Consider the following 27,183-nt stretch of genomic DNA (forward strand, 5'->3'; position numbering starts at 1 on the left):
CTCCCCATTGGCTAGAAGGAAAACATGGAGGATGCCAGGTGGACTTGTTTCAAAAGAAAACCAAGAGAGGGGGGCTGCTTCCCTCAATGCCACAAGTGTACTTTGAAGTGGCTTTGCTCAACGTTGACCCTGAAGCCAACTGTGAATAACTCCCAGTTCACAACTTCACACACAATTCAGGTTTTTCATAGCACATTGGAGCCCAATTTATATGGGGTAAAAAAATCCACAATTTGTGTTGGTTTTGGGGGACTTCAAGTTCACAGTAAATCCTCCCAGTAAACTTGTAGTAAAGCCTGTTGTGTGTAAAACAGGGAAACCTCCTCTCAGAACCAAGGTTTTTGGAATCAACCACCCCAAAATGTATTATATAGTCCAGGAGCTTTCCCACACATAGCTTCCAGCTCTCAGGATAAATGTTGAGTGAAGCCACTTCAAACTGCATTCATGGCATGAGGGAAGCAGCCCCTGCCTCTGCCCTAGGTTTTCTTTGTGTGCTTTGTGTTCACATTGCATGCCTCTGTGTTCTCCTTCAAGCCAATGGTGGGGGGGGGGGGAGAAAGAGAGAGTATAAGGCTCTACACATGATCTGAGTGTGGGGCTGAAAGGAGGTCCTGTGTATGCCGTTTGACCCACTCTCCCTGCAGACGATCAGCCACCCAGACGATTACCAGCTCTCTCACGGAGCCAGTTGGAGTGGCAGGGTTTGGGGGGGGCCTCCTGGGCCCCAGAAGTCCTATAAGGCACCGCGTGAGTGCATGGTGCCTTTGGGGGAGCCTCCCAGCGCTGGGAGCCTTGTTCAAGCCTCCAGACTACTCATGAGTGGGTGCGGTGCTGAGCTGCAGCGACACAATCCAGGAACCTGCTTTAGTTTTAAGATGGTGGGGTCGAATAAGCGGGCAGGAATGCAATTACGTCTTCGGCCCCCAGTCCCCCCACCCTAGATCCACCAAGCACAAACGCGACATTCCACCCAGCAAGGAGGCAACGCCCCCAACTAAGCACGACAGCTCTACGTACTCTCTCCCCTCCCGAGCGCCACGTGACAAGACCCCTGTGCTCTGATGCGAATCGTCGATTGGGTCGCGTCTCAGCCAATGAGGCAGCGCAACGGAAGGAGCTTGGCGGAAGGAGCCTTTGCTTGATACATCGCCAATCGCCATGAGCAGCTTCGCGGGCAGGATGCGGGAATACCCAAATCTCTCCATAGACCGATTCGACCGGGATAATCTGAGAGCTCGGGCTTACTTCCTGTCCCACTGCCACAAAGGTGAGAGATTCTTCGTTTTCGCCTGCCATGTAGGTTTCATCGCCTTTCCTACATCTTTCCAGGCGGTGCTGAATCCCGCCAACTCATTTTCACCCTGTAACCTTTTCACTCTCATTGCCAGGCTAGCAAGTGTGATGGTAAAGCTGGGTCTGTTGAGAGTGTGCAGAGTGTAACAAACAGAAACTCAGCTTTCCTCATCGTTAGATTGTTATGCCGCGAAAAGCTTCTCCTTTGCTCCTCTTAAAGGCACAGAGTCTGTATCCATTGAAAACATAATTGCGGATTACATAGAAAGATAAATAAATCACAAATGAGATGGTTTCCTGCCCCCCAAGTCTTGCAGTCTAAAGGGAGCATAAAGAAGGCACCAGCAACAACTAGTGGAGGGATGAAGTGCTCAGGCTGAATAAGAGGATCACAGCTTTAAAAGGTGCCTCTTTGCTTAGCTAGTAGGGGTTGTGAATATCTCCTAATACTTATTAAAGCTAACAAACAGTGAGTCAATAGTCCAGTACTTATTGCACCTCTCAAACTTTAGGAGCAATTTGTTGGCTCCAGTTATATAAGGTTTGCTGTACTTTTGCACTGCTGTGTACTACAGTATAAGATTTGGGTAATTTGAAAGCTTGCTTATTCCAACACACATAATGACTGGTCTACAAAAAATATTGCCTCATCAACCAAATAAAGAAATCTTGGTCAGTTTAATTGTTTGATTGATAAATTAATTGTTTATATAAATCTGCTTATAAGTATGCAAGTAAAAGCCATACTTTATTTGCTTTTAGATGATCCACAGATATGTTGTAGGCTCATAGTAGGCATTCTCTTACAAGAGGCTTTGCCTCCTGTTTGTGTGTGAGAGAAAGGAGTTTCTGTTTTAAGATGTCTTTGCCATCTGCATTCTTAAGAGTACTTGTATTAAAACCATAATTTTCAAGTCTGTCAGGCTTTAGTTTATGAAACTTATTAATCAACTAAGCATTGTACAGATTTTTAAGAGTATACATCAACATTTAAAAAAATGTCAACAGCTGTCTGTATCAAACAGTACTGTTGTATTTGACATTACTTCTCTGAGCTTCAGACAGGTATCAGTGTGTTGCAGATCATTCAGAATATAATGGATATTTAATGGAATTTATAAATTTACTATTTAGATCACATGATAGGACTGAGAGCTCCCTCTCTGAAAAGAAGATTGGCATGCAGGTAACATGTTTTAATCAACTTTTTTTAGTAGAAGCAATGGAACTAGTATCTCGTCTAGTATGGAATTGCTATCTATATATCTATATTGCTATCTATATATTTATTTCTCCTGGGTGTGCCATGGAATGTGAGTCCTGGCAGCCCAGCTGATTGGCTGGGCTGCGGAGGTGCTTGATTGGCTGGCGCACCCAGGAGAGAGGAGACTTGGCCGGCGGCGGGCCAGGGCCTCTGGCAGTGGCGGGCCCGACCTGGCGACGGGTAGTGGCGGCGGGCCTGGCCTGGCCCGGGTGAGGCGGTGGCTGGCCTGGCCCGGCCGAGGCGGTGAGGAGGCGGTGGCGGGCTCTGATACTGGGGCAGAAGGTGGGGGAAGAGCCAGCTGGCCCCAAAAAGCAGATTGGCAAGTGGCAGCGGGCCCGGCAGGTTGTGGAGGCGGCACTTGGTGTGGCAGGCCTGGCCGCAAAGGTGGCACTTGTTCCAGCGGCGGGCCAGGCCACGGAGGCAGCTCTCGGCCAGGTGGTGCCAGGACCAGCCACTGAGGCCAGGAGCCCGTGGGAGGCTGGGGTGGGAGGGAACCGGGTGGCGGGACTTTTCTGTTCGCTGCCTGGGAGGAGGAGTGGCGGCGGCCTGGTAAGTAGAGCTTTTAAAAATGCAGGGGGGGGCAATTGGGAGGGGGGAGGGCAAGAGAGCGTGGGTGAGGGCAGGAGAGAGGAGCAGGGGGGAGGGGAGGGAGGGCAGGAGAGATGAGCAGGAGGGTGAGAGGGAGGGGAGGGAGAGGAGGGGGCAAGAGTGTGGGGCGGGAGGGAGGGAGAGTGGGGCGGGAGGGAGAAGGGAACAGCTAGCCCCAAAGAGTGCACAGATGCTCTGTGCGGGTTGGCTAGTTGTCTTTTATTTTGAGAGAGGATTGTACTACAGATATTGTTTCTCTCTCACCTTGTTTTCTAACTTTTGTTTATTAATCAAGAGTTTTGCTTTGATCAAAGTTCATCTCCAAAACTGACAGCCTATTAATCTACTGAATATAATGACATGTAATTATATTATGAATTGTATACATATGTATTACATTTGTATACTACCACTCAGTGAATCTCATTGTAATTTACAGAATGTATTTACATGCATATCTTTGATCAGCTTGAACAAAAGTGACTATAACAACATCACATTACCCTAAAAAAGCAGGAAATCTGCATCAGTTTAATTTTGTAGAGAATTACAGTGTGGCACGCACAATAATAAAACGTGAAAAACAAGCAGGTACAGGAGGCTCTCTTCATTTGCGTGGGTTCCGTTTCTGCCTTTTTATGTGGATAACTAAACCACAAATAAAGAGACAACCCCATGGGGATTGGGAGGGTTAGGTTCCTGAGCACACTGGTGTATGCTGAAAATCACAAGAAAAAGCAAGGGATAGCAGAAATAAGAACAGTACCTTGCTCTCCAGCAATGCCCCCCAAACTTACAAATGCTCTGATTTGGGTTTTTTTTTAGGGTGGGGCATTTTGTTTTGTTGCAGAAAAGAGCCACAAAATGGCTCAGCACTATAAAATAGCAGCAGGAAATGACTTCAGAAGTCATTTCCAGCAACTCAAGAATCATGGATAGGCGAAAAGAACATTTTGTCCTGCAAATAAATGGGGTCCCTATGACCCAACCACAGATAACAAGGCCACCTGTATTTGGGTCAGCTTCTAACAATGTTATCAAGTATATCCTTGAAGCACCATGTACTTGATATATTACTGTATCTTATCTCTATCTTAGGCAAGAAATATCACATTAAGCAGTTCTTGATTTCACAACTAGATAACACAATATTCAGTTGGAATTAAATTATCTAACAGGGAACAAGAAGAGTTCAATTTTCCCTCAATTCATCCCCCCACCTGCCCCCACCAATTCCAGCTTGATCTGGGAATGAGGTCTTAATTATAGGTTTGGGTGTGTTTCTTTAATTATGCATTTTTGAGACCCCTTTAGGACATCATGGGCAGCACGCAAAGGAAAAAGTGTCAGGACAGGGATGAGCAGGTTCTTATATAAGTGAAGGAATAAGATGACCTAGCATAAACTGCCTGCACATTGTTTCCCTGTTTTATCCATAAAAACATGCTCCTCTAAAATGAGATTTAGGTTTTAAGCCTTCTGCAACAGCAGACAAATTTATTTAGGCATATTTCTGTAATGCAGGTTTTTAGATGCATTAGGAGCTGTAGTAAATTCTGTCTCACACCCAAACCTCGCATTCCAAAGATAACTCACAGGGAAAGTATTGCTGCTTGGGATTCAAATCTTGGCAGATAAGCAGCTTGGGTAGCAGCTGAGTTCTCTTACTAGCATGAGTATGCTTCTTCAGAGTGGTGCTTTGCTTTGTGTGGGATGGCATGTCATGCATCAGATAATGCCTGGGATCTGAAAGTTACTTTAAGCATGTCTGGTAGGATTACCCCCACCCCTTTAAATAGTGATCACATGTGCAAAACAGTGTGAACAACCATTTACACACACACACCCCATTCATGGAAGCCCCAATAGTTTCAAAATCAGTTTGTGAGTTGCAATGACTGCTTTTTCAATAAGTCCCCTTGGGTGTGCTGAACAAGTTATTCACTTCTTTGGATACCAGCCATGATTTGCTTTTTTTAAAGCCATGTTGATCTCTATTGATCTCTTCTTCTTTCCTCTGTCTCCACAGCTTGAAGGTTTGCCTGTACTGTTCACCTGTGACAAAAGAGTTGCTACTGACTAGTCCAAAATATAAGTTTTGGGAAAATCACATTGTAAGTCCCTCCTCCTCACTTTGTATTTTATTACAAGTTTAAGGACTGTGCACAAACATTGCTCTGGCAACTTAAAATTGTTGTAACTAGCAATCTGTGTAAAGGCAAAAGAATTATACTCTTGGAAAGTGAGGTCTACTAAGAAAGTGAGGCCTGTTATATTCTTGGAGTGTCCAACCCTCATTTTCTGTGACCCTTAAGCTGCTGTCTTGATACCAGCTCCAGTCATTTCTGTAGAGATCTCACTGTTGCAGCACTGAGGATTGGGCTGCAAGGACATTGAGAAATATGGCTGGAGAAGGAGGGACTCAGTAAGAACTTTGGTTTTTAGAATAGGCTTGATTGTGTATCATCTGGTCACATTTTACAAGAAGTGCCTATTAATAGTTGATTTTTACAGATAAATGACATACCTCCCACAGACACACATTTAAGATCTAATTCTAGCTAATAAGATGCAAGAAAAGCAACTATCCTCTGTATGATGGATCCTCTACATTTGTGGGGGGTCTATCTCTTACAGTGCACTTCTATAGTTTTGGTTTGTCTTCCTGCTATAGGTTTCCCTTGAAGTTGAAACTCCAACTCAGATTTCTCTGGTTGAGGAAACATCTGGTGAGGTAATTATGTATGTTGCCTATTACTTTTTTTTACTCAAAATATTCTCTTAGGTACAAAGGAGATGTACTGTGACTTCTCTGCATCTCAAAATGTGTGCATTCACCCACTGATTTTGTAGTGTTACACTAAAGGTATCTTGTGGAGGATCTATGACCTGCATGAAAAGAGCCTACATGTGGTACACTAACAGGATCTATTCACAGGCTCAAATGTTTGCATGCATGATGATCAGGAATGGGACCAGAAGGTGTGATCCTACTCTCTGTGTCAATATCTTTGGATGTGTTGCATAAACATGGCTACATCATCTGCCTTCTTGCCCTCATATTCATGGCATCCAGGCAAGAACTGTTGTCCATAGCTAATACTAAGTAGTATGTATTATGTGTCTCTTTTCTCTCTTGTCTCTTCAGAAAGAAGATATAGTTGTAACACTTCTGCCAGCTGGCCATTGCCCAGGATCAGTCATGTATGCATTTTTCTTCCTCTCATGTGACTAATGGCAAGTGCCGATAGCCATGACAAGGCTATAAATATGGGGGGGAAACACTTCTGTTTCTTAATGTTGTAATATAGTGTAAGGCTTTAGTCGCAAGTAAGGTTCCTTCATTATCCCTTTGTCCACCCTCCTTGTACAGGCACCAGTCCATACAGCCAGTGCCTCCATGCAACCTGGCAGCCTGTACATTCTCACAGAGGGCCTAAAAAGTTCCTGAACTGGGCCATGACTTCAGTAAGTTACAGTTCAACGGATAAAATATTAGCCAGGTGAAAATAACTAGCTCAAGCTATTTTGCCACCCTAGGCGAAAAATTAATCTCCCTCTCCACCCTCAGTTTGATTGCATTGCAGTGAGATCATTGTATTTACTCCTCGAGGGTTTTGCTCATCTGAAGCCCCTTTTCTCTGCTCAAGTGACTAGACGCTTCCCCTCCATTTGCTTGTATGGAACAGAACAAAGTTGCCGCATTTGGGGAGAGCCATCTTAGGGGGACAAACACACACTCTCGAGAAAAAGGGATCAGGGGAGGGATTCTGTTGTGTCCTCTAGCCCCTCCCAAGGAATGCCCTAACTGTAGTCAAGTTTCCCTTCTTCCTATAGACAAATGAGCTTGCTTTCTTTGCTCACTTGATGGAGGAAAAGAAAAGAGGCAGCAGTTGGGAAAGCCTCTAGAAAGGGCATATGTTGCTTGCACATCTCGGGCCCTGTTGTCTCAGAAACTGAAGGTGGAGTTGTGTCGAGCAATTTCTAATTAGCTTGTAGCCCTTGGAATTCTGCCACCCCAGGTATTGCCCCTTGGGTTGGGTCAGCCCTGGGTGAGTTGCTGAAACATGCCAGGATGTGTTTCCGTTCCAGGTTTCTGTTCCAAGGTGAAAATGGCACTGTGTTGTATACTGGCGATTTCAGGCTTGCAAAAGGAGAGGTGGCCAGAATGGAACTTTTGCATTCAGGGAGCAGGTGATTGATCATAATTCCTTATGCTGTGCCTTCATTTATATTGTGGTATTATATTGTGGTATCACATTATGACCAAACACATTATGGACAGGATAGCCTCTGATCCTCATTACATGAGTAATAGTTTAAAATATGCAGTGCATTAATAATCTTGGGGCGGCTTTAGGTGGCCTGTGGAGAAGTGATGCCACCAACACTTTGGATTATTGTGGAAATGGGCTCAAAACTCCTATCTCAGTATGTGTGGCACACTGTTGTGGGGATAATTGTACTCGCTTGGTAGCTCCCTGGACTGCTGGAAAGCCATAGCTGTCTCACCCCATGTGTCTATTTTAGGCATGATTAAGTCAGTTGGATCATGGGGTGGGGGGGCTGGTTGGCACTCCTGGTGGAGAGAGGCCTCCTTCCTTCCCTTCCAGCTGCCTCCCTCTGTGACAACCCTATCTTCTGGCTGTAGGGTGGTGCTGCAAGTCAGGGTGATTGGAAGGTGCCCCACAAAAAGGTCCTACTTCTGGTACTCCAGTACCCATAGGGGAGGAAGGCCAAAGAGCAGGTCAATTGCTTGTCCTCTGATGTTTTGCTAAACTGTGGAATTGCCATCTGCCTGGCTTCTGCCCCTGTCCATGCTGCCTAGCCCTTATACAAGGGCTTAGAGCAGTGTTTCTCAAACTTTTTGGAGTCAAGGACCGCTAAATTCTTCGTGCAGAGTTTCAAGGACCGCTACATTCTTCATGCGCAGTTTCCCGGACCAGCAGTTAGTAAAGGGGTTTCAAGTCTATCTATCTCTCTATCTATCTCTCTATCTATCTCTCTATCTATCTCTCTATCTATCTCTCTATCTATCAGACTTCTATACTGCCCCAAACATGCATCTCTGGGCAGTTTAGAATGAAAATAATATAAGCATTAAAATAATTAAATTTGGAATCTTTTGCAAACATGGAATATTAGGGGTTCTTAACCTTGGGTCCCTCAGTTAAACTCCCATAACCCCAAACAACAATGGCATTTGGCCATTATGGCTGGGGATTATGGGAGTAGAAGTCCACCAGCGTCTGGGTACCCAAGGTTGAGAACCCCTGAATCTAAAAGCCTGGGTGAACAAATTTGTCTCCAGTATGTCTTCAGTATGTGCGGGGTGGGGGTGGAGGTGCTTCTGATTACTCAGTGGAGAGGGTATGTTGGGCCATTAGAAAAATTCAAAAGCTACATGGGGCCAATGAAAACAACATACAAGCTAGCCCCACTGATGCAAGAGGGAAACAGCATTCCCTCTCAAGGCACCTCGACCACAACAGGCAGCTGGGTTTCAACCAACCAACCTTTGGCTGCAAATAATGAGCATGCAAGAACCAGCAGCCCTTCAAGTGGTGCCCACTGCCATACTTTTTCCTCCATGCCCCCGCACCGCATACAGTTTGAAGCTGTAAAGATAGGGAATAAGATAGATGTAGGAAGATCTCAGCAGCACATGGAGGCAAGGCACAAGAAGGGTCCCATGCCTCCATGATACTCTTCCTCTTCCGTGCCATGTGCAAAATTGAGGAAGTGAATGCCTTGATTTCAGTTTGGGGGGGAGTTGACTCCCAGTCAGGGACCGGCACTCAAGCCTTCGGGGACCGGCAGCGGTCCAGGGACCGGTGGTTTAGAAACACTGGCTTAGAGAGCATGCTGTGCACATGTCAGTGCAGGACATTTCGGGCACAATCGTGTTTATGTCTAGGCAAGCAGAAAGGGACTCAGGCACTTGGCACTCAGAAAATGGCTCATGTCTCAAGGGATAAAAGGTGCCCAGAGCTCAAGTGTACCCAGTTTGTGAATTAATCCATGCAAGATTGATTATTTCTGTCAAAAACATAAGAAAAGAGTTGTGGGTTTTAGTATGGGAGTTGATGAAAACCAAACTGTCAAAGTCTACTGTGCACATGTTGCTCTACAGAACTCTGGATTTACTTGGTATGAAGGGTACTTGTTTCATTTGGATTTATCATTTTGTGAAAGTAAATGTAACCATTCAGATTTTGACAGAAATCTTGTATCTGTTGCTGAGTATCATACAGGCGATATTGTGGTACTAAATACTATAGAAATATCGCACTTCTCTCTTTCAGAGTGAAAGACATCCAGAGTGTATATTTAGATACCACTTTCTGTGATCCCAAATTTTATCAGATACCAAGCAGGGTAAGTCTCTGTAAAGTGAAAATAAAGATAAAATTATGTCTTCATTCATTCGATTTCTATACCACCCTTCCAAAAATGGCTCAGAGAAATAATAAATAAATAAGATGGATCCCTGTCCCCAAAGGGCTCGCAATCTAAAAAGAAACATAAGATAGACACCGGCAACAGTCAATGGAGGTATTATGTTGGGGGTGGATAGGGCCACCCCCAGCATAGGTTTTACTCACTGCTAGCCAGTGAGTGTTCTGTTTTGAAATCCTGGCATCCATTTATTCAGTTTAATCTGAAAAATTTCTGAAACCTAGTGGCTTGGATTCCCAGATATATTGGAGACAAGCTCTAAGCCCTTAGAATAGTGTACAGTGTATAGTCAGACACCAATCTATTTGCTCTGCAGTGGGTTATTTGCATATCCAAAAAAGCAACCCCTCAATTTAGCAATGGAATTTATTTTGTTTCATTCCTATGAAGTTTGCATGTACTCCATTCTCACTGGTGGTCCTTTAAAACAGCCAGAGATTTACTGACTTCCACCCTCACTTTTAAAGAGGGCAGTGATTGAGCACATGCTTTGCATGCAGAAAGCCCTAGACTCAAGACCTGGCATCTCTAGCTAAAATGCATCTCTGGAAGCAGGGTCAGGAGCTACATCTGTCTGAGACCCTGGAGAGCCACTGCCAGTCAGAGTAGACAGTACTGGGCTAGAGGGGCCAGTAGTGTTACAGAGCTTCATATGTTCACAAGCATTTAAAAATGGTTTCACTTCAGATAAACGTGTGTAAAACTCATGTTGCAGATTTGTATAAATGTACAACTCATCACTACCTCCAGCCAAACCTGGCAGAGAACAATTTTTCTGGATAAGTGCTTTAGGGAGGAGGTTAGGGGGCAAGGGAGTGCACAAGATAGATAAGTCCCCTACATGACAGCCATGAGTATAGCTTGTTTCAGGATTTCCATTCTTTGTCATTTTGAGTTTAGCTGGGAACATGTTGCCTCCTTCTGAGCGATGGTTCTTGACACACACAGCTTTCAGCAGTGCCTACACAGATTATTAGATTACTTGGGTTTAGACATCGTAGGTCAGCTGTAGACTAAATTGAATGAAAATTCAACTTTGATCCAGCGTTAACTCATCACATACGACGTTTAAGTTTAAATGAACAATTTCACTCTTTCTTTTCTTTCCTGTGCTAGGAAGAATGTATGAAGGGTATATTAGAGTTAGTACGAAGCTGGATCACTCTAAGTCCTTATCATGTGGTATGGCTGAACTGCAAAGCAGCTTATGGATATGAGTATTTATTCACAAATCTCAGTGAGGAGCTTGGAATGAAGGTAAGGCTGATCACCACAACTTCTCTCTGACTGGAATGTGAGCCAGCTGCAACCCATCAGTTGATCTAGGAAAGGGCCATTCAATGGACTTAAAATAATGCAGTTTGAAGGGATCCGAGAGCCATCTTTCTGGCAGACTATAAAATCTGACTATATCACAGACCATCTACAAATGAATGCACATCATCCATATTATGTATCTTACAAATAAAGAACAGCAATGAAGACATCCAGTTATATTATGTGAGGCAGGGGAGAGCAGTGCAAATAATCTGCAGGCAGCAACAAGTAAGATGGCTCAAAAATATAACCCAAGCCCTGCAATAACAAGGAGAGATCTCAAACCAGCAGAATTGCTAGCCACTCTCAGAGAGAATTGCCTTCTGACCATCATACTCACTTCCCCTCCCCTCTCCAACCCTTATTTCAGCTGCTAACTGAAAACTTTGCAGTCTTACTTTTTAGTGTTTTTAAAAAGTGTGTGTGTGTGTATATATATGTGTGTGTGTGTGTATGTGTGTGTGTATATATATATATATATGTGTGTGTGTATATATATATATATATATATATGTGTGTGTGTGTGTGTGTGTGTGTGTGTATATATATATATATATATATATATATATATATATATATATATACACATACACACACACACATACACACCAACACCATTATTTTGCCTGGCTTGGAATTAAAGGACTGTGCAAATTATTGGAACTGGATTTTATTTATTTGTTTGTTTTGTTTATCAATCAATCATATTTCTATACTGCCTGATGTGTGCATCTCTAGGTGGTGTACAACATTTAAAATATTTAAAAGTTACAAATTAAAATACATAATAAAAATACATAGAATAAAATAGATATTGAAACAAGTTTTAAAATTAATTCTAATTAAAAGCCTGCAAAAACAGAAGAGTCTTGAGGTTCTTCCTGAAAACAGAGAAGGAGATGCTCTTATTTCAGTAGGGAGCATATTCCAAAGCCCTGGGGCATCCACAGAGAAAGCCTCATCATGGATCGCCACCAAAGGAGCCCGTGGCATCTGTAACCAAACCTCTCCAGAGGATTGCAACAGGCCGCAGGGTTTATGACAAAGGAGGCACTCCCTTAAATAGCCTGGACCTAAGCCGTTAAGGGCTTTACAAGTAAGAACCAGCACTTTGTATTTCACCCAGAAACATATCAGCAGCCAGTGCAATTCTTTCAAAGTCAGTGGGGTTATGGTCCCTTTGTGTTGTCCCAGAGACCAATCTGCTTGCTGCATTCTGTACCAATTGTAGTTTCCAGACTATGTACAAAGGCAGCTCCACATACATACCTGATCTTTCAGGGGGAATGTAACCCCATCCAGAACAGGCAGATCTAAACCATCTCTTGGGTCCTGACCCCCCACAGTCAGTAGCTCCATCTTATTTGGATTCAACTTCAGTTTGTTATCCCTCATCCAGCTCATTATTGCCTCCAGGCAGGCATTTAGGGAAGATACGCCATTTCCTGATGAGGTCAGCATGGAGAAGTAGATCTGGGTGTCATCAGTATATTGATAACACCCAGCACCAAACCTCCTAATGATCTCTCCCAGTGGTTTCATGTAGATGTTGAAGAGCATTGGAGACAGTATGGAGCCTTTTGGAACTCAGCACTTCAGTTATTGCTTAGCAGAACAACAGTCTCCAAGTGACACCATCTGGAATCTGCCAGACAGATAGGAGCAGAACCATTGTAAAACAGTGCCACCCAATCCCACCTTCCTCAGACAGTCCAGAAGGATACCATTGTCGATGGTATTGAAAGCCAGAGAGATCCAAAAGGATCGGCAGAGTCACACGCCCTCTGTCGATAGCCAGTTGGAGATTATCCATCAGGCTGACCAAGGCAGTCTCAACCAGTGTTCCTTCTAAGGCATGTGCATATCTGCACACTCACACATATTTTGACATCCACTCAGTGAATTTTAGATCTCACTCAGGTTTAATCAGGAAGGCCCCACTAAGAATGCATGTGCGCGCACACTGCCTTGATACTGCCACCCAGAACAAAATTCATTCCGCGCACAGATGAAAAAAATTATAACACTGGTCTCAACCCCATAGCCCACACAAACACCAGTTTGAAATGGGTCTAGATATTCTGCATCATCCAAAACTGCCTGGAGCTGAGAGGCCACCACCCACCCAACTACCTTGCCCAACCATGGAAGATTAATAATTGTTAATATCCTGACACACACTGTACTAGAGACCTCCTTTTCAACATTTCCCCTTGTTTAAGAACATAAGAAAACCCCTGCTGGAGCAGGCCCTCAACCCATCCAGCAACATTCTGCCTCACATAGTGGCCCACCAGATGCCCACAGGCAAGAGCTAAGGGCATGCCTTCTCTCCCATGGCTACTCCCTTGCAACTGGTATCTAGAGGCATCTTGCCTCTGAGGCTGGAGCTGGCCTATAGCCTTCAGCCATTGATAGAGCTGTCCTCCATGAATTTATCTAAACCTTTAAAACCACCCAGGCTGTCACACATCTTGTGAAACCCCTTTCAACTGATTCCAAGCATGGAATTGGCCTTTCTGTTATGGTGTGTACAATCTCTGTATTGGTTATTTGCAGAGGAATCCCTGAGTGCTGAAGGAGTTTCTTCCTCCCCCAGACAGTGCAATCTTGTTTTTTTTAACCAACAAGGAACATTTTAATCTCCATATCCCACTCCTTGTTGACTGGAATCTGCCCAAGTACTTTTTTGTCTTGCCAGCATCCTCCAGGAGCAAATTCTTCCTGAAGAAAGAGAAGGCTACTGACTGCTTTTGGAATTAAACTAAAACGGCATTAATAAGAGTTGATTTAATTCTTTAGGTGCACGTGAACAAATTGGACATGTTTAAAAACATGCCAGAAATCCTCTACCACGTCACTTCAAATCGGCACACTCAGATTCATGCATGTCGCCATCCAAGGGTGAGTATCTCTTATCAATCATGTTACTACTTCTGGTGTTGAGTGTAGCAGCCTCTGTGGACTAGACTCTGTGTCAGACATTTTGAAGCAGTGTGTGGCTTCAGGAACACAGAGAGTGGTTTGGCTTAAGCAACCTATGAGCAATAAGCAAACTGTGGTAAGCCATTTTAAAATCTCTTTTGATAGTGGTTGTCTCCTTATCTTCTAAATAAGCTGGTCATAACTAACTTGTCTCATTGATTTCAATGGAGAGGAACCTTGGATGGCCCCTTGCTCTGTGGCCAAATTGTAAGGCTTTTTAATGTGACAGTTGGAAGGCAACTCTGGGAAGAGCAGACACAGCTGAGAAGCTGAGCAAGCCCTTCTAAACATCTAGCCTTTTCCACTTCAAACAAACCAAGAGGGGAGTTTAGCAGGGGCTGTTTCTCTCTAAGGGGTAGGTCTTAGTCTCTCTATCTCTGTGTGTGTTACTTGTTAGAGTTACTTGTTAGGGTGAACATATCACGGGGCTAGGAGTTCTTAGGGTTACCTAAAGGCAGTGTTTACTCAGTGGTGGGGGTGGAGTCAGCTAGGGCTGGGAGGGGCCCCACATTCCTTCCTTTGACTCACATCCTGTGTGACAGTTGGAAGCCTACTCTACATATGAGGTGTAGGCCCGAGAGCATAGCGAACAGAGCATAGCGGACAGGGATAGCAAACAGGACAGAGGAGTTTTGCAGGAGTTTAGCGGGAAGTGTGCGGGGGAGCCTGGAACAAGCCCCCGCGATCACAAGGAGCCTGGTGGAGAAGAGAATGTAAGTACATATCCCTCCCTCGTATCCCTCATATTCTTGGGAAAGGCTGTTTGGACAGTTAAATAGCTGACCATTACAGCTGAGACCTATCCTAATAAACTATCTAATAAACCGACAATAAGCTCCCTAAATACTGTAAGGAGCCAACTAAAACAGTATGAAGACAGAAGGTCTAGCCTAAAGTCCGTTCCAGGCAAATTGATGGAAAGCATCCTCAAGGATAAAATTGTAAAGCACCTAGAAGAACAGGCCCTGCTGGGAGTGAGCCAGCATGGCTTCCGCAAAGGTAAATCTTGCCTCACCAACCTTTTGGACTTCTTTGAGAGTGTCAACAAGTATGTGGATAAAGGTGATCCAGTTGACATAATCTACCTGGACTTCCAAAAAGCTTTTGACAAAGTTCCTCATCAAAGACTCCTGAGGAAACTTAGCTGTCATGGAATAAAGGGACAAGTACATGTGTGGATTGCTAACTGGTTGAAAGACAGGAAACAGAGGGTAGGTATAAATGGAGAGTTTTCACAATGGAGGGAAATAAGAAGTGGGGTACCCCAGGGATCTGTACTGGGACCGGTGCTTTTTAATTTATTCATAAATGATCTAGAAGCAGGGGTAAGCAGCGATGTGGCCAAATTTGCAGATGATACCAAACTCTTCCGGGTAGTGAAATCCAAAACGGATTGTGAGCAGCTCCAAAAGGATCTCTCCAAACTGGGGGAGTGGGCGACAAAATGGCAAATGTGGTTCAGTGTTAGCAAGTGTAAAGTGATGCACATTGGGACGAAAAACCCCAACTTCAAGTATATGCTCTCGGTGACGGACCAGGAAAGGGATCTTGGGGTTGTGGTTGACAGCTCGTTGAAAGTGTCTATTCAATGTGCGGCAGCTGTGAAGAAGGCAAATTCCATGCTAGGGATCATTAGGAAGGGGATTGAAAATAAAACGGCTAACATTATAATGCCCTTATACAAAACTATGGTGCGACCACACTTGGAGTACTGTGTACAATTCTGGTCACCACATCTTAAAGACATTGTTGAACTGGAGAAGGTACAGAAGAGGGCAACCAAGATGATCAGGGGCCTAGAGCACCTTTCTTATGAGGCAAGACTACAACACCTGGGGCTTTTTAGTTTAGAAAAAAGACAACTGCGGGGAGACATGATAGAGGTCTATAAAATCATGCATGGCGTGGAGAAAGTGGAGAGAGAGAGATTCTTTTCCCTCTCACACAACACTAGAACCAGGGGTCACTCCATGAAATTGATTGCCAGGAGGTCTAGGACCAACAAACGGAAATACTTTTTCACACAACGCGTGATCCACTTGTGGAACTCTCTGCCACAGGATGTGGTGACGGCCAACAACCTGGATGGCTTTAAGAGGGGTTTGGATGACTTCATGGAGGAGAGGTCTATCAATGGCTACTAGTCAGAGGGCTGTGGGCCACCTCCAGCCTCAAGGGTGTGCCTCTGAGTACCAGTTGCAGGGGAGTAATGGCAGGAGAGAGGGCACGCCCTCAACTCCTGCCTGTGGCTTCCAGCGGCATCTGGTGGGCCACTGTGCGAAACAGGATGCTGGACTAGATGGGCCTTGAGCCTGATCCAGCAGGGCTGTTCTTATGTTAACTCTCTGGACCCACAGTGACAACCATATGAGTGACAAAAACGCAAATAAAGTTTAAGGACAAATATAGGAACTCTTGTTGTTTTGACTACCCTAAATTGGCAGTTTTCAAAGAGCTGAATGGATTAACTTCCAGCAGAGAGAGGAAGTTGTATGAAAAGCCAAACTTGTGTCGACAAGACTGTAGCTAGAATTAAAATTACTTCGTTTTTGAAAGCATCCTGCTTGTGTTTGATCTGCTCGGGTTTTAGTTGACACTGTCTGTTCGTTAGGATGATGAACTTTTCCGAGGGAAGAGGTTGCCCTGTGGAATGACTTCCCAGAATGGAAAGCAGTTGCACATAATTAGCGTCAAGCCATCCACAATGTGGTTTGGAGAAAGGACAAGGAAAACCAACGTAATAGTGAGGTGAGTGGCTCATGTTTAGTTGAAAATAAGGTTGTCTTCATGACTGCCTTTCTGAGCTTCTGCATAGTTTGCTTTGTCATGCTAGAACTGTAACATTAGAATCTTTTATAAATAAGCTTATTTCTTAAACCAGAATTGTATGGTTGGGTAAATGTCATCGCCAGAGTTGGCAAAGACTTTAGGACTACTGCTATTTAACATGTATTTAGCACCTTGAAAGTGGTACTGTACGGAACACAAAGGACTGACGTAGCTGGATTAGACTAGCATCCTGTCTCAAGTGTGGTCAGCCAGATCTTCTAGAAGGTCACAGATATGGCATGAAGGGTGATGACTGTCCCTTCTAGCTTATACCATGGATGTGGCTAATAGGTACTGATAGACCTATCCTCCGTGAATGTATCCAATAGGCTTTTAAAGCTGTTTTAAGCTAGTGACCATCTCTTGTGAATTCCATAGGTGAACTAAGATTCATTTGGAGACTTCACATTCTCAAAGAACAGCCAAATGTTCTCTCAGTAAATTTTATATATGATCTGCTTCTCTGTCTTTGCCATTCACACAGGGCTGGTTCTGATGGCATACATAGCCAAGATTAAACCTTGGCTTCGTGCAATGTCTCAGAATGTCAGGAGCATGCACACACATACTCCTCACTGCCTATTGTGTGCAAGCCTTGGAAGAATTCTAATTGTCATTAGAAATGAGCCAGGATTGGTCATGACATTTGAACTGACTGTTCCTGGTTTATTCTAACCAGGGGTCTTAAAATAAACTGTGACTTGAACCCTAGGATATTGGTAAATAGCAAGAGAATTGTATTCATTTTATATTTTCTGTTTAGGACAGGGGAGAGTTCATACAGAGCTTGCTTCTCATTTCACTCTTCTTACAGTGAGGTATGTGGATGACTACTTATTTAATAACATACAGAACTGTTGCTGTAGACATGTGGATGTACTTATTTTGATTTGTATCCTACCTGGTCACAGGAGTTTTGGGCTAGTCTAGTATAATCCTTGGCATTTAAATAGCACTATAAAGTGTTAAAAGTTCTTTATGTGTATTATATCAGTAAATCCATACAGCAAGCCAGTAAGGCCAGTATTATTATCCCCATATACTTAGGCTGAGCACGTGGGGGCATACTAAAGGCATCCTGCTTCTTCCCATAGCAGACATGAGATTTTGAACCAGAGATCTACAGGTCAGTCTCTTAGCTGCTGTTCTGAAGATTTGCAGCTTGAAATAAATGAGAGATGGAGCAAAGCATCAATATATGTCAGTGAATTTCAAATGTCCTCAGAGTGGCTGCCTCCATTTGCTAATGCTTGTAGTAAAAGGCAGCAGTGATGGTGTCCTGGATGGAATGGGGTAATGCAGCCTTCTTGGACTGTAGTTGTAGGTGCAGATATTGAGAACTTCATCCATCACACTTGCCCTTCATCCAAAGAACTCTAGTTATAGTAAGTCCCCTAATAACCTATTGACTTTACCCCACCTGACAGATAAAACGTGGCAAACTTGTAAGGGATTATGGAAGTTGCATGTGAATGTTATATAGAGCTCTGCTGCCTGCCAGGGATCTTCTACAAAATGAATGAATCATCCTTTGAGCACAGAAGCTACATGTGCAAATAGTAGCTCTGGATGAGGTGATGGTGTAAGTGACTCCATAGACCGTGGGGAATGGGGGTGGTCATTTGCTCAATGAAAAAGGCTATGTCTTAAGGCTGTTGCCGATTGTAATGAGAGGAAGTATGTTAAATGCTGAATGATTGATTCTTACCTCCACCCCCTTTTTCTAGATTCAGGATTTCTTAAGTTATATTAGTCCAGTGAATGTATATCCCAATGTAATTCCAGTGGGCGCAACAGAAGACAGAGTTATGGGAATGTAAGTGTCTTTCTTTTTGTCTCTTCCCCTGGACCCCTTTGATGTATTAATGGTAACTGCATTTTTAAAAAAAAGTGGTCTTACATAAACTATTTATCTGTTAGACCTCCCAAATATTCCCTGATCATGGGTACCGGCTATTAGGAGAACCTCTATCAAGGCATGTTTTCATCTTACTATAATTATTAGTGGGTGGGTGTAAATAATATGCCCAAATGAATTGTCCTTGTTCCCAGCTGAAACTTTTAGAATTAGGTGTCATGAGGTGTCGTGAGATTGCTCTTTGGCTTTTCAGCAGGGTTCTATATGTTTACAGCAGTGTTGAAGAAATGTAGTATATACTGCTTATTTTTTTCAGCTTAAAGCCATTATGCAGATTGTACAGCAAAAACAACAAGCCACAGTATATGCCACTTGGAGCCCTGAAGAGAGCTAAAGTCATGGACATAACAGACACTGGTAGGAAAAGTTGGTTGGTTTGTTCTCACGGGGCCAGATGGAGGTCACAAAAGGAAACTAGTACAGGATAACCTCATTAACTGTGGCCCCAGCACCTGCAGTTTTGCCTGTCTGCAGTTGGGTACTTGCCACCTGACCTAAGTATACACACACAAAAACCAGGCATTTAAAGGGTTAAGACTCGCATATCCATGAGTTGGGGATGGGCGGAAATGACCCCTGAGGTCCTAACCACCCACCATTTTGAGGACAGGAGCCATTTTGTGACTCCTTTTTGTAAAAAAAAAAAAGAGAGACAGAGAGAGACAGAGAGAAAAAGAAATTTAATTTTTTAAAAATTATTTTTTGAGAAAAAAGTGGTGGTTTTTTACTTTGGGGGGCATTGCTGGACAGCTGGGGACACACCATGCACAGTAGGGCACCTCCCCCATTCCCCCCACTTTCAGTCCATTTTAATCCCATTTTTGGCACTTTGCACCATTTTTGCTCTTTTGCCTCACTGCCTCAGGAACCTAACCCCACCCACCCCCAATTCCTATTGCCACATTATCCATGGTTTCACTATCCAGCCCCCACCCCCACCCCCGCAACAGAATCCCCACAGATAAGGGGGTTCTCCTGTACTGTGATTTGGAACTGTTGTCTCTGTAATAAACTGGGGGCATCCTATTGAAATTATATAACCTCACTTATACATTATGATACCTCTCATAGGGCTGGGACACACTTCATAGAGACTCCCACACTATTGTCACAAGCTTGGATGCAACACACTTGAGTGGAGGCAAAATTGGTTTGAATTGGTGTCCGCCTGTGGGTGTACTGCTGTTACTTACACATTAAAATCAGCTTCAGAAAGTGCCATTGAGGGAATTGATTCTGGAATTGCCCCAAACTAACCTGGGACTGCTAGGAATATGTTGAAAAACAATTCCTTAATCCTGATTTCAAGGAGAATTACTTTCAAGAAAGTCCACTTGGGCTGCCAGATTGAGGCCTAGATCTGACAAACAGTAGTTGAGGTGATAAACTTGAGTGTGGACTGTACCGCTTCAAGTGGGGACTCTTGCATGATTGCATGCTCCTCAGTTTAAAAAAATCTCTGTCTGGAACAGTAATATATCAAGGAGGAGAATTCTAACTTGGCCTTTCCCCCTGATGTGCTAATTGTTTTGTACAGTGAATTCGTTTTGGATGGAGGGGCACTACATCATGTGAACCTTCACCTGCAGTCTGAAGTGGTACAGTCCAGACACAGACCAAGATTTGACAAACGGATGATATGTGTCTCATGGTCCTGTGAGAGGTCTCTTAAGTTTAAAAGCTGACTTCAATTAGAGAATTGTATGTTTAAATGCTCACCCAGTTCATTCTCCAATGCTCTGCTTTCTTTGTGCAAGGAGAGCATTCAAAGGTGGGATTTTGCTCTACTTGATGTTTGAAGTAGTACAGTCCAGACAAAGATGCATTATATAATTTTGATGCACATGTAAGATAGCTTGTCATATTCTCCTTATATTTTGCTCTCTCTCTCTCTCTCGACTCAAAAGGTGGTGGTGGTGATAATCTCTTTGATTCAGAATTGATTTCTATACGACGGAAGATTCCAAGAGAGATCACACCATCTGAGAACAAATCTTTTCCTGAAGTCCATCAAGAAAACAATAACAAAATAACAAGCTATAAGGCAACTTCCATGCCTACCTCTTTGAAGGTAGACTTCATAGAGTGTGAGGAATCCAATGGTGAAGATGAGGAGGAAGAGGAGGAACCAGAGGAAGAGGTGGTTCTAGAGGAAGTTATCTCCCATAGTGCAGACTCCACTGCTGTGTTGCAGAATCCAGAAGGATCAATCCACTCTGAGCCCACTTGCAAGCAAAATAGGAATCAGCAGCAGTCTAATCCAGATATGCCAATATGGGATACTTTTTTTAAGCGTCCTATGGAAGATACAGATGCTTCTGAACAGGACAGCTGTCCAGCCCCCACAGATTCCGCAGAGCCTCAGTCTCCAAACCTTTACAGTGATGATGAAGATTTTAGTGATTCTACTCATATTTCCTCTCCTAACTCTTCTCAGTCAACACACATATCTGAGCAAGGTAGTCAGGGCTGGGACAGCCAGATCGACACTGTGCTCATCTCTTCACAAGAACGCAGGAATCTTGATTTTAGCCCTTTGAAGAGGGGAACAGACAGAGCAGTGTTTTATGCTTGTCTCCCTGCTGGGGGAAACAAAACTGACATGCAGTGTTGCAAGCCTTTGGACTGCAGTGCATCTTGTACAAATCCTAAATTTGAGTGCAAAGCCCAAGCAGCAGGAGCAGCAGTAGGTACTCCAGCACACAGTGTGCAAGCTGATACAACCAATGAGAAGTGCCAATTGGAAGAGCAGTCTGGGACATCCAATCCTGAAATCCAGGTGGACTCGCAGAGCAGTTCCGACTCTGAAATCTCTTCAACCCCTGAGGTGGAGACCCCTAAACCAGAGCAGCTGTGTAGTTTGTACAAGAAGCTGGCAGCAGGGGAAAAGATATACTGATTGGGACATCAACTTTTGCTTCTGTTGTTAGTGGACACTAGTCTTCTTGAACCATGCATCCAGGTTATTGACTTAAGTTCAGTTAGTGACTTGGGAACATCTTATTAACTTTTGCTTATTGTGTCTTCCGTTTTGTATATAATGTCAATCTCTTACTGCCATGATTCTACATTCTCAACCTTAGATTGCAATTGTATCTTGTTGAACTGGGTGTTTTGCTATTTTTGTCTCTAATGAAGGATTATAAATATTATTTTTATGAATGTTTCTATATGACTTCTTATACATTCAACACACACACACACACACACACACACACACGTATATGTATATTTATTTGATTTGTAGTTCATCTACTCCCTGCCAAATTGTGGTTGGGAAAATCTTGTTGTTTTAGTAAACCTTTGGGGTAGGGAGGGGGTTATACATATTAAAGGGTTTACAGCAGTACTCCCTCTAACAGGGATTCCTAGATGTTGTTGATGACAACTTCCACAATCCCCAGCCAAAAGCCATTGTAGCTGGAAATGCTGGGAGTTGTAGTGAACATCTGGAAATCCCTGTTAGAGGGAACAGTGGTGCACAGTATTTCTGCAGTATTCAGTATTCTTAAAATATTTGACTCAAACAATAGCCCACAGTCCTTACAGAAAGCACATATGAAATATGAAGAGTACAGGCAGTGTGGATGAAAGCAAAAAGTGACTGGGTGGACTTACAGCTAATTTGCTTATACATGCTCATGGTTAACTATATCCTGAGGAGCCAGAGCTTTATTGAATGCAGGCTTTTCTAGTTGAGTGGTTTTCATGTTTAGCATGTTGGTGTGTGTTTGTGAGAGAGAGAGAGAGAGAGAATGAGAACTTGCATCTTATACTGCTTGGAAGTTTCAGGATGATTAACACTATCACAGACAAAAGGGTCACACTAAACAGGTATGAGAGGAAATGGAAGGAATGATAGCATGTTAAGAAAGATTAAGTTCATGTGAAAATGTTTTGTAACAAACTGGTTGACAGGTAAACTATGAAGTAGTTTTATTGAAATGGCAAGTTATGCATTGCCTACCTTGTCCTTTTTAATTTCATTGGGAATCCTTTGAGTAATTTTCCTCATGTCAGCCACTATATCTATAATAAACAAGTTTTTAGTAAGAACTGCCTACTTTCCTTGCACTATCCCTACAACTGAACTAGATTTGGTCCAGATCAGTTAGGCAGTTCACAAGTTAGCCCACTCAAATGTCATTTTGAATTGGGGTTGATGATATCACAAACTGTGTTTGAAGTGTCCCTATAAATGGACCAAATTTGGTCCAGAACAGTTCCCTATTGCACCTCAAATGGAGTGGATAACATCATTAAACTATGCCTTTGAGCCATCCCTGTGTCCCTATATCTGTAGCAAATTGGGTTCAAATTGGTTATAGTCCACATGCCTCAAATATTCACTTATCTTGAATTGGAGTGGATGACATCACAAACTATGCCACTGAGGCATCCCTTTGTTCCTACAGCTGTAGCAATCTGATTTAATTTGGCTGGGCAGTCCATAAGTTAGCCTGCTTGCACCTCAAATGTCTGTGTGCACCATCTTGAATTGGGGTGAATGATATCCGAAACTGCTGTTGAGGTGTCCAGATCTGGTCCAGGCTTTGCAAAGTTGATGAGGGTGGTGTGGGAGAGATACAACAAATAGAATGCCAAGTGATCCCATAAACCTACTGAAAGGTTGGCTAAAAAGCTGGTAGTGAGTTTCAACTGCCAGCAATCCAGGGCTAAAGCTATTAAGGGAGTCACAAGACCCAAAAAGATGTATCTATATAGTGGAATGACAAACATGCCTTTAGTTGTAATCTGAGAGCTGCTTTAGTGAAGATTTCAGGCAAATAGCAAGGTAGTATGAACAATTCTGCAGAGGTGATGGCTGTTCAGTGTTTAAATTTCAGTAGCATTGCTATCTGGCATATGTACAGCAATCTAGCCATCCCTGCAAGCAATCAAAATATCCTGGAATAAGAATGGCATTTTTTATAGTCAATATCACAAAACAGGTTTTACCTCACATCAGGAGCACATGTGGTTGAAATGGTGTGTCCACCTTTAGTTTGCCAGAGGGTGAGCTTAGAAGCACATCAACTGACAATTGGGACAAGTGGCTTTGACTAAAGAAACCATGATACAGCAAAAGGCTTCCCCAATACAGCACCACCTGAGGTCGGGGGCAGTGTTCCAACAGGAATTCCAGATGTTGACTGCAACTCCCAGAATTCCCAGCTGCAATGGGTTTTGCTTGGGAGTTGCAGTCCACACCATCTGGGAATCCATTAAACGGAACACTGGTTGGGGCAGTCATTTTCATTGACCTTCCTTTTGAAAGTGTTCTGTGCCTGTCCTCCCTCCCCATGCCCACACAGATAGCAGGAAAGCTCTCTGCACTACCAACACATTTTCCTGGTGCTCAGCCACTATCTCCTCAGTTATGTATTTTCACTGAATTGCTGTATAGGTGAGTGTTCATTGTTTAGATGCTCTATACAGCTAGACTACACAATCCTTTGTTTCCCAATGCTGTAGCTCATGTTATCGACCATCTTAAGTCAGTCACAACCACAAGCCTTCTATAATTCACAGGTTAAGTCTTAGCGCCAACCTTTTGAGGATCATTGCTTTAGCACAGGAGTGGGTAAACTGGATCTTTCAACTACTTTTGAATGACAACTCCCATCACCCCACCACAATTTGTGGTAGGGGGTGATGGGAGTTCTAGTTAAAACAGCTGGAGGGCCCAGTTCACCCACCTCTGCTTTAGCATCTACACGTACTGTTTATCAGTTCTTTTGTCTTCCTAACACTTCCAAGTTGATACCACTTAAATTGCTTACCACTCACCGCATCCTTTTCTACCAGTACTTTAAAGTTTCAGTGATTTACCATCTGTCTCCAATTTCTTTGCTTAAACTCTTAATCTTACCTCAGGTCAAAATCTTGGCTTTTATTACTAAAGAAAGAGCAGCACTAATCAGCTTACCAACTTAAGCCAGCACTGGTAATAGTTTATACAGATTTGTTTTTATTACACTTTTAGAGTAGAGGGGTGAGAAAGTGAACATGAATTAACATTCTAACTTACCCCTGCTAACTTGGCAAAGAGGCACCTTTTAACATGGTGATTCTCTTTATTTAGTAGGGCAAGAGTAACTAGCCCTATCCACACCCAGCACAGTAGCTCCAGTGACTGCTGCTGGTGTCTAGCTTGTGTTTTTTAGATTGTGAGCCCTTTGGGGATAGGGATTCATCTTATGTATTTATTATTTCTCTGTATAAACCACCCTGAGCCATTTTTTAGGAAGGGCTGTATAGAAATCAAACAAACAAACAACTTTGCATTGTGCCAGCTGCCACTTCTGAATCTGTGATGTCAATTGCTTGCTGTAGTCTCCCAAATTTAGATGTCAGCTAGACATGTAAGTTGGAACCTACTGCAACTCCAGTTACCTGGCATAATCAAAGCTTTAAAAGAGTGTTTTTAAATGACCACAGAGTACATCAATACAAAACCTTAAATTTTATTAACATTTGCATTAATATACAAGTTATACTCTTCAATGCCCTCTATTCATGAACCAGTTGGAACTATTTGCATGTAGTAAAATCAGCCTTAAGGATTCTTCAGCCAAATCCTGTTTTACTTTAGCTCAAATATAGTTAGTTTAATCTGAGTTAAGTAGGGCAACTACAAATGGCTGTAATTTTTTGTAGCTCATTACTGATTACACATCTGCTGTCCACTACTTGTGATGATCTGACCTTTCCCTTTTTTTTAGAAACATGTGCAAACTCCACAGTTCCAATACTTTGTATTCTCTAAGTTATGGCATCTTCCACTTAAAACCCCCTTAAAAAAAAACCAAGTATCAGCTATGGGAAACAAAAGCACACAAAAAGTCTTCCAGTTCAAGACTATGATGCCACTTCTATAGTGATGACTTCACATTTTCCTGTATCTTGATCTGTACATGTAACATGCAAGGATCCATCCCTAAAAAGAAAGATTTTGTTAGAGTATAAACATTCAAAGACAAGGATAACCACTATTCTACAGTGAGGGAAATAAGTATTTGATCCCCTGCTGATTTTGTCCGTTTGCCCTCTGACACAGAAATGACCAGGCTATAATTGGAATGGTAGGTTTATTGTAGCTGTGAGAGACAGAATAACAACAAACCCTCAAAAGCCCAGTGCCCAAAAGTCAGCGATGGATTTGCATTGTAGTGAGGGAAATAAGTATTTGATCCCTTCACAAAAGATGTCTTAGTACTTGGTGGCAAAACCCTTGTTGGCAATCACAGAGGTCAGGCGTTTCTTGTAGTTGGCCACCAGGTTTGCACACAACCCAGGAGGGATGTTGTCCCACTCCTCTTTGCAGATCCTCTCCAAGTCAGAAAGGTTTCGAGGCTGATGTTTGGCAACCCGAACCTTCAGCTCCCTCCACAGATTTTCTATGGGATTAAGGTCTGGAGACTGGCTGGGCCACTCCAGGACCTTCATGTGCTTCTTGAGCCACTCCTTTGTTGCCTTGGCTGTGTGTTTTGGGTCACTGTCATGCTGGAATACCCATCCATGGCCCATTCTCAATGCCCTGGCTGAGGGAAGGAGGTGCTCACCCAAGATCTGACGGTACATGGTCCCGTCCATCGTCCCTTCAATGCGGTGAAGGTGTCCTGTCTCTTTAGCAGAAAAACACCCCCAAAGCATAATGTGTCCACCTCTATGTTTGACGGTGGGGATGGTGTTCTTGGGCTCATAGGCAGCATTCCTCCTCCTCCACACATGGCGAGTTGAGTTGATGCCAAAGAGCTCGATTTTGGTCTCATCTGACCACAACACTTTTGCCCAGTTCTCCTCTGGATCATTCAGATGTGCATTGGCAAACTGCAGACAGGCCTGTACATGTGCTGCCTTGAGCAGGGGGACCTTGCGGGCACTGCAAGATTTCAGTCCTTCACGGCGTAGTGTGTTACCAATTGTTTTCTTGGTGACTATGGTTCCAGCTGCCTTGAGATCATTGACAAGTTCCCCCCGTGTAGTTCTGGGCTGCTTTGTCACCATTCTCATGATCATTGCAATTCCACGAGGTGAGATCTTGCATGGAGCCCCAGACCGAGGGAGATTGACAGTTATTTTGTGTTTCTTCCATTTGCGAGTTATCACACCAACTGTAGTCACCTTCTCACCAAGCTGCTTGGCGATAGTCTTGTAGCCCAGTCCAGCCTTGTGCAGGTCTACAACCTTGTCCCTGACATCCTTCAACAGCTCTTTGGTCTTGGGCATGGTGGTGAGTTTGGAAGCTGAGTGATTGCTTGCTTCTATGGACAGGTGTCTTTTATACAGGTACTGTAACAAGCTGGGATTAGGAGCACTCCCTTACAGAGGGTGTTCCTCATCTAAGCTCGTTACCTGCATATAGTGAAAAGACACCTGGGAGCCTGAAATCTTGCTGGTTGATAGGGGATCGAATACTTATTTCCCTCACTACAATGCAAATCCATCGCTGACTTTTGGGCACTGGGCTTTTGAGGGTTTGTTTGTTGTTATTCTGTCTCTCACAGCTACAATAAACCTACCA

The 27,183-nt window shown here is 43.4% G+C and overlaps 2 protein-coding genes across 5 annotated transcripts in view; one reads left to right on the forward strand and one right to left on the reverse strand.

Annotated features, from left to right (window-relative positions):
* The first annotated feature begins 1,061 nt into the window (after positions 1-1,061).
* On the forward strand, positions 1,062-21,818 carry DCLRE1C (DNA cross-link repair 1C). Of its 3 annotated transcripts, XM_053251378.1 has the most exons (14): positions 1,062-1,270; positions 2,431-2,482; positions 5,178-5,262; positions 5,823-5,882; positions 6,297-6,352; positions 7,241-7,342; positions 9,454-9,526; positions 10,724-10,864; positions 13,727-13,828; positions 16,521-16,657; positions 17,502-17,556; positions 18,466-18,554; positions 18,913-19,013; positions 20,564-21,818. In XM_053251378.1, exons 1-14 carry the CDS (start codon positions 1,162-1,164, stop codon positions 21,553-21,555), a joined length of 2,154 nt encoding a protein of 717 aa, XP_053107353.1. In that variant the 5' UTR covers positions 1,062-1,161; the 3' UTR covers positions 21,556-21,818. The 3 variants fall into 3 exon arrangements, with proteins under 3 accessions (XP_053107353.1, XP_053107355.1, XP_053107356.1); XM_053251380.1 differs by lacking the exon at positions 7,241-7,342; XM_053251381.1 differs by lacking the exons at positions 1,062-1,270; positions 2,431-2,482 and adding an exon at positions 2,754-2,803.
* Positions 21,819-25,103: 3,285 nt separating this feature from the next.
* Positions 25,104-27,183, reverse strand: part of HSPA14 (heat shock protein family A (Hsp70) member 14) — a 31,091-nt gene continuing 29,011 nt past the window's right edge. For both annotated transcript variants that reach the window (XM_053251383.1, XM_053251382.1), the window contains exon 14: positions 25,104-25,596. In XM_053251383.1, the coding sequence (XP_053107358.1) occupies positions 25,518-25,596 (79 nt within the window). In that variant the 3' untranslated portion in view covers positions 25,104-25,517. The remainder of the gene's footprint in view (positions 25,597-27,183) is intronic.

Source organism: Hemicordylus capensis, chromosome 5 (assembly GCF_027244095.1).
Source record: "Hemicordylus capensis ecotype Gifberg chromosome 5, rHemCap1.1.pri, whole genome shotgun sequence".
In the NCBI taxonomy this organism is placed as follows: domain Eukaryota; kingdom Metazoa; phylum Chordata; class Lepidosauria; order Squamata; family Cordylidae; genus Hemicordylus; species Hemicordylus capensis.